At 38.1% G+C, this 12,135-nt stretch overlaps 1 protein-coding gene across 3 annotated transcripts in view; it reads left to right on the plus strand.

The window, feature by feature from the left end:
* The first annotated feature begins 1,602 nt into the window (after nucleotides 1-1,602).
* GRAMD1C (GRAM domain containing 1C) overlaps nucleotides 1,603-12,135 on the plus strand; it is a 92,838-nt gene continuing 82,305 nt past the window's right edge. For 2 of the 3 annotated variants that reach the window (XM_061193090.1, XM_061193091.1), the window contains exon 1: nucleotides 1,618-1,651. In XM_061193090.1, the coding sequence (XP_061049073.1) occupies nucleotides 1,625-1,651 (27 nt within the window). In that variant the 5' untranslated portion in view covers nucleotides 1,618-1,624. Of the gene's footprint in view, nucleotides 1,652-12,135 lie in introns of all 3 variants that reach the window. The other variant, XM_061193092.1, reaches the window with a different exon arrangement.

Below are 12,135 nucleotides of genomic sequence, written 5' to 3' on the forward strand. Positions count from 1 at the left end.
GTTTTGTTGGTCATATTGTGACTGTTTAGGAGAATGCCCTTGTGTGTAGAAAATATTCACCAAAGTATTCTGAGTCCATAGTTGACTCTCAGATGGTTTAGGGAAAAGGTTATTGTAACATATTTGCAACTTTTATGTAAGTTTGAAATTGTTTCAAAATTTTAGAAAATTTTAAATAGTTAAAAAATACTTTGTATACTGACCCCTTTCATCTTACCATTAAAGCACTATTAAAAAAAATACTGGCATTATTAAACTCTTTCAATCCAAAGAAGTGTGTGGCTTCTGGTTCAAAGAATAGACAGTCATTTTTTTTCTTCAGCCTATTCTTGTACACAACATTGAAGGAAAACACAGCTTATGCAAAGTTTTGCAGGACAAGGACAAGAACCTATCCTTTCTTGATTATCTTACTAGGTAATTTGTCCTTTAGCATGTATTATATATTTTCAAAATACACTCAATATCTGACTTTCTGTGGAACTGGATTTGACTCTTTCCTCCTCCTCAACTTTACATGATTATTTTCAAACATACAGAAATAGAAAGAATCACTGAACAGTGGTATACCTGCCACAAAGATGCAATAATTGTTAACATTTTGCTGTTTTGCTCTCTATGTATTGTCTTAGTCCACTCAGACTGCCCAAACAAAAATACCACAGACTGTGTGGCTTAAACAACACACATTTATTTCTCAGGGTTGTGGAGTCTGGGGAGCCCAAGCTCAAGACAACAGTAGATTCGGTGTCTGGTGGGAGCCGGCATCCTGTTCACAGACGGCAGTCTTCTTCACTGCGTCCTCAGACGGTGGAAGCAGATTACGCGTCAATCTATGAATCTGGGGGGACACATCCATTCTCTGGCATCTATCTTTGTTGAAGCATTTGAAATCAAGTTGCAGACATCATGACACTTCACTCCTAAACACTCGAGCACGAATTTTCTAATAATAAAGACATTCTCCAACATAACCAAAAGTATTTATCCAGAAACGAATATCAATAAATTTATCTATGTCATTCATTATTTTGTAACACTAGCTCTAATAAACGTTTCGTATTCAATATTCCTCAATTGTTCTAGAAATGTCTTTTATAGCTTTTTTGGAACTAGCATCTGCAACAACATTCAATAGCTTTTTATCAATAACTTCAATTGCTTATTTGAAGGAACAGCCCTTGCCATGCAATTCACTTTTCCTGCACATTGGAGCAGGGTACGTATAAATGAGAAGCAGAGTGGAGGCTTTTGGAGGAGTGACTTGTGCCTAGAAGCCACTTCACGTTAGGCACATGAGTTTGAGGTTGGGAGGTAGGTAAGGACAGGGGCTCATCCTGATTCCTAGCAAAGATAGGCCTGCCGGCTGACAAATTAACATTACATACTGGGGTGGGGGGGTGTGTGCGGAGTGGGTGAGTCGTGAATGGCCGCCAGAGGGCGCAAGACGCGCCGACGGGACCCAAGGTGGCCCTCGGAGGGCGGGCGGGAGGGACGCGCGGGGCCGGGAGCCCGGAGCGCGCGCCCGGACCGCGCGCCGGGGGGGCCGCGGGTCGCGCGCCTGCAGCCCCCTCCCCGCGGCGGGGCGCGCGTGCGCGGTACGTCGGCGGCGGAGGGATCCGCGATGGAAGGCGCTCTGACGGTCCGCCAGGTAAGCAGCGCCGCGCTGGGACGAGTTCCCAAGCGGGAGATTTACCCGGAAGTTTTCTTCACGAAGGTGGTTTGAACCCTCTCAGATTATGAAAATTATTTCGTCTTTTTCCTTTTCTTGGTGCTCTTTAGAGTAATTTGGCAAGTTGTTACCGAGGAAACGGTGTCCTTTGCTTCCTGGGAGCCTTTCCGTCTGCGCGGTGGTGGGAAGATGTGCTTGTTTGTGGGCGTGGAACGCTGGCGTTTGGTCCCGAGATGTCCTAGTCCGGACGCCCCAGCCTAAGGCCCCACTGTCATGATTTCAACCTGGGATCACGTCGATCCAGTCTCACGCCATTCCCTTAACTTTCAGCTCTTGATAAAAGGGCTCAGAACTATAGATAGTTTAAATCACTGTGCTGTCAACCACGTTTTTGGTTTCAGCTAGTTTTATTTGTTTACTACCTTATTTGATTAACGGAAGAACTTGCTGATTAATCTCTAGGGTGAAAGCCCACTTTTGTTGCAGGAGTATCTGCATTTCTGAACACTATCCTCATTGCTTTTACATTGGTTGTGTGTGTGTATTTTACTTTTAGAGAGTTGCAGTCAGTGCAGTCCCTTTTAATCGAGAGCATTTTATAGTTTATAAAACGGCAGAGGCACTCAAATAATTGTTGGATGAACAAATAAATGAATGTGCTATGTCAGTTGATTCTCAAAACATTACTACGAAATAGGCCAGGTAGATATTTACGGACCGAAGCAGTCACTCATTCAGCTATGTTCCTGGCACTGCGTGTTTGGGATAAATGGGGAGCAACACAGACGATCCCTGCTCTCAATGAGCTTATTGTCTAGACTAGAGAGCATTGTTACGCAGACTGTGGAGTGGAGAAAACAGATTTAGAGAGGTTGAGCGACTGCAAGTGACCGCGTAGCTAATACCTTAGAGAGCTAGGATTCTGCTGTGGCCACTCTGTAAAGCCAGAATGGACTCCTACCCAACATTTGATTTGGAGAGAGAAACTGACGATGCCACACACACACCGTGAAGAGGTTTAGTACTTATATTTAAAGGCTTATTACTTATATATGTACATAGTGAAGAGGGAAGAGCAGGGCAGTCTTCTCAAGAAGATCCAAAATGATTTGAAAGGGCAAGGGAAGGAGGCTGGCTCTGGGCTTTTGTTGTGGTTAGGGGGTGGGGTCAGGGGTTCCTGTGTGCCTATAGGGTCTTGCTTGGTTTGACTCTCCCACCCACACCAAAGGAAAGAGCACCCAGGCTTTTTTTTTTTTTTTTTTTTTACCAACTTCCCCATTTGAGGGACAGAGAGGAAGAAGGAGGGGGTGAGGCCTAAAAGCTGTCAGCAGGCAAACATAAAAAAATTGAATGAGAGTGTTTACAATTCAGCGTTGGTGTCTGACTGATGACTGAAATGTACCATTTTTCATTGAGTTTAATTTTGAACTTGTTTAAGTAAGCCATCATGGCTGTGGTATGAGGGCTGCAGCCTGAAGTCAGTAAGGAAAATGTAAGTTCCATGGAATGCCTTGTTCAAGAGCCCAATGATGTGTATTTTGAGAAATAAAATGAGTACCTTGGTCACTATTAGTAATGTCTGGAACTCTTGATGGGGATAAGGAGTGTCTTGGTGAGGCCTTTTATTGTGGCTTTAGTATATGTATAGACACGTGGACCATGATTTACATTTTGAGTATCTGAAAGCAAGAGAGTTCCAGAGTTCTTTACTCCAAATGGTACAACTCCTAGGCAGTGGCCCAAGAGTCTGTGAAAATGTGCAGATGGAGCCGATTGTTGGCCAGAACATTCAGTGTTAAGAAAACTGTGGGAAGTTCAGCCAGTTGTGCTGACCTCTAGGTCCTTTCCTTCATCAGGGACATCCTGGTTAAGGGATGAAAAGCAGTAGGTCTCCAGTGAGCTCCAGCACGTGTAGGGGTCGTGATGCTGTCCACTGAACAGCAAGTTTGTCCATCACACTTCAGATGGGAGTTAGAAGTGTTGAACTCCTATTGCTTTCACTCAGTTGAATCCAAACTGGTCTCCAGGTATTTAAGGGGTTCGGGAGAGAGGTGACCTCTTCTAGCACCATGACATCTGAATGAGAACAGGGGAGGGCCATGCCTGCCTGTAGGTGGGATATGCCAGAGGGCCCAGATTTGTTTCTATCCTGCAGCAAGGAGACCTTGGTGGCTATGCTGAGCTTGCAAGGTGTTGCTTCCAGGACCCAAGGCATAATGGGCAACTGGGTATGGAGGGTCATAGGCTCAGGGCTTGTGAGAGCCTCTACTTCTAGGAGGGTCCAGTGTGCTGTCAGTCATTGCTGTTTAAATGGCATATTGTGTGGAGGTGAGGAGAGAGTTTCTTGCATCAGAAGCCAGTGGACAACTTATGGACACTGTGGGTGGTCCAGAGACTCCAGGAGTTATGAAAAGAGGCTGCTAAAGTCTCTACAGTGAAGGATTCTTTGTGTGTTTATATGTGTGTTTGTGTGTGGGGTTTTTTCGTGTGTGGGGGGATAGGGGGAGGAAGTAGCATTGTTGGGAGTGTCTGTTATATTATAATTTTGAGAAATTTTAGAATCTTTTTTGGGAATCCACCTATTAAGGGTGGACTGACCTGCAAGTAACAGCATAAACAGGCTTAAGTAAAATTTGTAAATGAGTAATATATAGCCTCCAGTATCCAAAAGGGCCTAAAAGATGTTGGACTTCACTTTTTTTAATTTATTTTATTCAAATATAGTTGATTTACAATGTTGTGTTAATTTCTGCTGTACAGCAAAGTGATATATACATTCTTTTTCATATTCTTTTCCATTATGGTTTATCACAGGATATTGAATATATATTGTTCCTTGTTGGACTTGTTTTAATGTTGCTCCTTGACATTGTCAGGGATGGAGTGGCCCTTGGTTTACCAAATAGTTTTCACGAATGTAACCAAGGTAGCAGGCCTTACACTATGTGTGGGGCAATGACCCATCCTCTTTTCATGAGTATTTGTACGTCCTGAATGGGTGTGTCAAAAGAATGTCCTCAGAGGAGGATGTAATCAATGTAACATCATACCTGTGCTCCTGGAGAGAATTGGATACAGTTACCTATAAAGGTTGTATGTGGTGGCAAGGCTTTTGAGATACCTTATGGGTAGCCAGGTAAAGGTATAGCATGTCCCTCTGGAGGGGAAGGCAAACTGTGACTGAGAAGTCACTGAACAGAACATATTTGTCAAACTTATAACATCAAAATACTTACCAGTTTCTGATTGGATGGTGTCAGTAATTTTAATAGTATTGGGTAGAGGGGCCTTCACGGGTAAGACCATAGCATCAGGGATACAGTAATCAACTGTGAGGCACTATTCATTTTTCCATCTTTACCAGGCCACATTGGGCTGTTAAATGGAGAAGCAATAGGGATAATCACTCTTTCACTAATTAGGTCTTATATAATAAATCTCAATCTTTGAAGGCCCTGTTTTATTTTACATTGAGCTATGTTAGCTATTTTAACTAGGGGTTGAGGGGTGGTCCATAGGGTCCGACTTTTATAAAAGCCATTTTGTAAGCCCCAAAGACTTGATATAAATTTATTACTCATTGGGTCAGAGCATCCTTTGCCACTACAGGATATTTTAGGGCAATGTGTTCTATGACCAGGGAGAATTTAGGCAAGATAGCAGTTCTGGTAGTTAAGGTGAGACATACCTATTTGTTGTCTATTTTATGTTGAGTAATTCCTCTAAGATTATAGAGGGTAACTTGTTTAAATTTAGTTCTTTAGATCTTCAGGTATAACTGTAGTTTGAGCCCAGTATTGATTAGAGCCATGAAGATTTGCCAATCAGTGCATTTCAGCAGATGTTGAAGTTCATTCAAAACCTATGCTATAAATCCCACTCCTGTGCATATATCTAGAGAAAAGATACATGCACCCCAATGTTCATAGCAGCACTGTTTACAATAGCCAAGACATGGAAGCAACCTAAGTGTCCATCGACAGATGAATGGATAAAGGAGATGTGGTACATATATATACAATGGAATATTACTCAGCCATAAAAAAGAATGAAATAATGCCATTTGCAGTAACATGGATGGATCTAGAAATTATCATATTAAGTGAAGTAAGTCAAGGACAAAAATCATACGATGTCACTTATATGTAGAATCTTAAAAAAAATGATATAAATGAACTTATTTACGAAACAGAAAGAGACTCACAGGCATAGAAAACAACCTTATGGTTACCAGAGGGGATGGTGCGGGGGGAGAGGTAAATTAGGAGTTTGGGATTAACATGTGCACACTACTATATATAAAACAGATAAACAACAAGAACCTACTGATGTTGAATATCTTGTAATAACCTATAATGGAAAAGAATCTGAAAAAGAATATATATTTAGAACTGAATCACTTTGCTGTACACCTGAAACTGACACAACGTTGTAAGTTAACTATACTTCAATAAAAAAATGGTTATATATTTTTAAAAAACCCTATGCTGTAGAGGTATGAAAGCCAATCTTTACCTTTTGTTGTATAAATTATTTTAATACGTTTTGGATTTCCAACTGCGTCAAATTGTGGACCTCTGTTTCAATTTTTTTTTTTTTTTTTTTGGTTGGTTTCCTCTCCCTGTATCCAGCCGTGTTTGTTTCTTTTTTTCTCTCTCTTTTTGATGGTTAGTGAATGTACTTCCTGTGGAGGGGGTTCTCTCTATCCTTTCATATTTGTAAATTTCTTCCTCCAGAGAACCTCAAATCAGTATCACCAGGGTTAGGGGCTTCCCCCATGGCAGTGGTTACTTCATAGAGTTTAGGAAACTCAAGCTGAAGTTGTGTTTGAATTACCCCTTTACTGTGCCACATGGGTGCTGTGGGTGCTTTTCCCTGTAACCCTGAGGATCAGCATTTTTGTTAAAAGAGGCATAGGTGGTGACTGCAGTAGCGGCAGCAGTGTTTAAGAGTCCTGGTGAGCTTTGTGCTCTTATGATGGATGCCGCTCCACCCCCGCCCCTTTTTTTTTAACTCTATAGTGACTGCTCTTTCATGAGTGACCACCCCATGGGCCAATATCTTGCATAGGGTATAACCTTTCCCCTAAGCACTCTATAGGTTGAGGCCAGTGCCTGGTTGAGACATCTGATTCATTTATTTTATTTCTTCATGTTTGTATAAATCAGAGTTAATTTACCAATTTCCCTACCAATGGACAGTAAGGTTGTTTCCACTTTCTTAGTATTACAAACATTGTTAACTTCATGTACATTAAATTGCTGGGTGGTAGTACATGTATACCCATCTTAGACCCTACTAGGCATTGCAAATTATTCTCCAAAGAGGTTGAACCAGTTGTTAACTCCCTTTACTTTTTTTTTTTTTTTTTCTGTTTAATTGTTCCTCTAGCTGACTGTGAACTCCTGGTTCACTCTAGTGCCAACTAAACTACCTAATAAATAGTAGTAGTTGGAAAGTATATGTTGCATGTATAAACATATGAACTATAGAAGCAAAAACATATTAATTACTCTTTTCTAAAAGCTTAAATACTGTCCTTTTTATATTGATTTGAATATTTTGAACATTAACTGTTTTCTTTTTAAAATGGGGCATTTCTCAGTAAGTAGTTTAATTGTTTGATACTTGTTTCCAGGTAATAAATGAAAGGGATTCAAGCTTTGCTGCTGAGTTACAGGAAGAGTTAGAGGAAAATCTTAGTCCCGTTGTGGATGAGAATAATGTAGTGTCAGCTACAAAACAGGGGCCAAATTTACATAACTGGAGTGGTGACTGGAGCTTTTGGGTAATATATTTTCTTTCTTATATCTTCATTTTAATCTTAAATGCAAGATTTGTTTGTCTATAGCAATTCTTATTTATAATATTTTCTTATTAACTTCTAGACTTTAGATATTTAAGTTTTAATCCAGAGTCCCAAAGACATTTCTGTTTATGCTCTCCTTTGGCCACTAGAATGCAGTGTTGTGGCCACTGCATTGTGATGCAGTGATGGAGTAGAATTATCTGCTTCAGTTTCCTGGGAGAAAACTACACCACAGAAATGGATTCCACTTACATTGTTGTTCCTTATATTGGCAAGAGACTAATATCATACAGAAACTGTATTTCTCAATGTTACTGAGAAACCAGCCACTTTACATAATTTTGATTTAAAGAATTAGTTCCTGTACCTAAAAGGAGGTTTAACAATGTTTGACCTGTAGTGTGTAATGATTATAGGATAGGTTTTAAAGGTAGGAGTTTCATATTCTTTTTGCCCTGTGTTCACCTGGTTGTATATCCTGGATATGCTTCAGGTTTCCCCACTGTAAAATGAGAGTCCTGCTTGTTGATTAGGAGCACAGACTCTTTGGTAAGAACAACATTTCTGTTACCATATGAATGCCAGCAGTTATTATTTTAAAGGGCTCATTCTAAATCTAGCAATTCCTATGAGAGTTATGAGCCATTTGATAGAACCTGGTGTAATGCAACTGTAAGTGAAATTTACATAAGATTCTAAGGCATATGTAGTCCCAATACTTATTCATTAGAAAGCTCGTCTCTTGAGGATTAGGTATACTTGGTAGCAGAATTTCTTATAATTTTAGACTAGATTAAGAAAAAACATAATATTAACAGGTTATAAGGATCAGTTTAAGCACCATTATTCCATTCATAATTAGCAGCTCATTTATTGAATGCTATTGAATCTTAGCATAAATAACAGGTTCTTACTGCCCATTAAAAAAATAAACATATATTTTTTTGGAATCATATACTAAGGAAAATATTTAATTGCTAAGAAATATACTAAAATAGCTACATATCCTAAAAATCATGTCATCTATATTGATTATATTATTTTTGGTCACATTTTGAGGAAGTTTATGACTGCTGTAGTGTTTTCACCCTTCTGCACTGTGATTTTTATAGCTTATGTTATAGTTTGGAAAACCTTTATAGCTCCAAGTGTTATCTACAGGGCTAGACTGTAGCAGTTCCTGTGGCAGACTTAAAACAAAAAAGGGTAAAGCAAGAAAAGGAAAAAGCAAAGGAATGAGAGGATTTAGAAATAGAAGGAGAGAGAAAAATAGAGATATGTGTTCTAGAGCTTTGCTACTCTTTAAGTTTGGTATGTGGGGCTAGCAGACTCGGCATTACCTGATTAGAAATGCAGAATCCTGGGCCCAACCTCAGACCTACTGAATCAGAATCTTCATTTTCACAAGAATTCCAGGTGATTTGTATGCACATTCAAGTTTGAGAAGCACTGATTTAGAGTGTCAAACGTTCACTTTGGCTCAGTTTAAGTTTCTATGATGATTGCAAACACTTTATTTTGAGGACTTTTTATATGAATTCGCATGGAATAGATACAAATACAACATCTCAGAAATTTTACTAACTTTTCCAGAGGTCACTTATCCAGAAACTAGAACTATCAGAACTTAGAAGCAAACAAAACCAAAAAAGAACCTGAAGAGCTAAATCAGAGTTTATGCCGATGGATCTTGTAAAAGGAGAATCCCCTAAGCTTTCATTTGGAATTTCTTTAATGTATTTTTTGACATGTGTTTTATAAGCCTAAATAAGTAGGTTCCCATTGTGTAATTGAATAGATTATTGGAGATGGGAATTATTTGGTGATGACACATGGACAGTAGCAAGAAATGATGGCAGAAGCTCAAAAAGTGTAGGAACTTGGGCCTCTCAATGTGGAGGCCAAAGATCTATGCAGAGCATTGACTCTAATATAGTACTGTAGCTGGTAAAAATGGTTAAGAAGTCTGGAAAATAAATAATGCATTTTTTTCCCTCTGCCATTTTAAATCCATATGCTTCTACCATTCTACTCCGCCATGTTGCCATTTTCATGTTCTCCCGGCAATAAAGTAGGAATTGAATGAGTACAGTAAGATGGCAGAGTTCACTGAGAGATCCAAAAGTAACAGAATGAAGACCAATAGCATAACAGGAAAATATTCATGAGGCACATGACTGGGTGGTTAAGCAAAGAATTAGTAGAGTGTCAGAGCCATTTGGAACACCCAAGGAACCTAGTTTTGCGCCTTTTCACTTTGGGAAAGTTTCTACCAAAAAAGATTGAGCACTTTGTAAACTTTTGGTATTTAAAGTGTTAAGCCCCAGGGATCTGAAAACTTCACTTAGGTGGAATATCTCATATATTCTGGCCCGGCTAACTCTATTGATCTAACTGTAATGAATTTAGAGGCCAGCATGATATAATTGAACAAATGGGAGATCAGGAACAAAACATCTGGGATAGAGTGTGTGCTCTGCCCCTGATGATTTCACTGTGTAGTGCTCTTGAGTATGTTGTTTAACCTGTTTGGCCTCAGGTGGCTCACTTGTAAAATTCGAGATTGGGCCATAGTATTGCAGCACCAGTGTGTCTTGAATCAAGACAAAAGAGGTTTATGGCTAGCAAGTGCTCATAAATTACAGTCCTGAAAGCTTTGTGTCTGTCGGTCATAAGAGAGTATGTTACATGGGGAACACCTTCCCTTAACATTGTCCCAGTTGTAAAAAGGTTGAAAAGTTCTAGATAAGAGGACATAATATTTGTACTATTGGAAAATTATTTTGATGCTTTCCCGCAAATAAAAAAAATTGTGAAAACTTAACAAAAGGATACAAGAAAGTGAACCAAAGTTTATTAAGGTTCCCCCCCCCGAAGTTGATTTCTTTTAGACCCTATCCATTTAATCTTGTGCTACTTAATAGACTGGCTAGTGTCTTTCTGACAGTAGGACTTTAATTTAAATGAATATGATTAAATCACCGTAGCAACTGATACTGAGATCAAAAGCTACAGATTTTCGATTTCCATCTTATAATATAAACATAGGAATCTTGTTACATTTGTTTTATTTTTTTATTTTAAAATGAAAATATTTAATCCTAGTATGTGGGAAGTGAGTTTTGTCATTAACTTTTAAATCCTAATGTAACAATAAAAATGATGTGAAATGAAGAAATGAAATTTAAAATGAAGTTAATAGCAAATAACTATTTATGCTTTGCCCTTTATCGGTTAGCAAAAATACATAGCAGAAGAAAAAAACCCAAAATCAAAAACTTTTTTTTTTTCCTGACTAAAGTAATGGTATAGTCCCCGTGGATTAGGTCCCAGAGGAAAAGCATACAGAGATCTGCAGCAGATGCATTTATTTAGTGTTAACTTCTCTTAGTGCTGTAGAGCTAGCAACTATTGGGAGTAGAAAAAAGCCTTTGAGATTTTCTGTTATGTATGTTTAGAAGATGACATCCTTTACTGGATTTTTAAAAATTTTTATTGGAGTATAGGTGATTTACAATGTTGTGTTAGTTTCAGGCATACAGCAAAGTGAATCAGTTATATATATACATATATCCACTCTTTTTGTTTTTTTAAGATTCTTTTCCATATAGGCCATTACAGAGTATTGAATAGAGTTCCTTGTGCTGTACAGCAGGTTCTTATTAGTTATCTATTTTATGTATAGTAGTGTGTACAGGTCAATCCCAGTCTCCCAATTTATCCCTCCCCACCCCTTATTCCCTGGTAACCATAAGTTTGTTTTCTACATCCGTGACTCTACTTCTGTTTTGTAAATAAGTTCATTTGTACCCTTTTTTTTTAGATTCCACATATAAGCATATGATATTTGTTTTTCTGTGTCTGACTTACTTCACTAAGTATGAAAATCTCTAGGTCCATCCATGTTGCTGCAATACTGGATTTTTAAAATAGAAGCATTAGTGATTTGGGTAAGGTACTTAATAAAGTTCCCATTTAAAAATATTTGTCACTTGTATATACTTATTCCTTAATAGCTGATTAGTTGATATTTGCATTTTAAAAGTGGAAGGATTTATAAAGTTTTCTGAATTGTGTAAGTAAAATTAAAACTAAGTTTGTTAAGAGGTCCTTGATGTGTTTTTCTTTAAATAATTGTGTATTTGGAAATCTTGACAAATATAAATAGAATAAAGAAGATATGTGATATCAGATCCCTCAGTTCTTTGATTTAGTAAGGGAAATAGGAAAAAGAAGAGATGGAGTAGGAGAATTTTAAAAGAGAATTTTAAAATTCTAAAACATTTTAAGAGCAAAACAAGTCTAGATTTTAAAATATTATCTACATATGTACAGATAATAAGTAGTATACCTATGTTTTAATAAAAAATATTATGTTTGAAGTTTTCTAGATCATAATCTAGTTTTTCTAATTGTACAAGAAATCAGAAGTCTTGATTGTGTGCTTTGTCATTGACGTATTGCATGATCATATTATTGTTATTCACAGGTAAGCTTTTCCACTTATAACTGGGGGATATAACTTGCCACAAACCAGATTTATAGGTACATCATGACGATTAATTAACATTGCACTATACATTTTTTTAAAAAGCCCATGAGGATTAATTAGTATGTTTGTAACAAACTTTGGCAACTAAGAGGCTTCCTGTAA

This window comes from Eubalaena glacialis, chromosome 6 (genome assembly GCF_028564815.1).
Source record: "Eubalaena glacialis isolate mEubGla1 chromosome 6, mEubGla1.1.hap2.+ XY, whole genome shotgun sequence".
Classification (NCBI taxonomy): Eukaryota; Metazoa; Chordata; class Mammalia; order Artiodactyla; family Balaenidae; genus Eubalaena; species Eubalaena glacialis.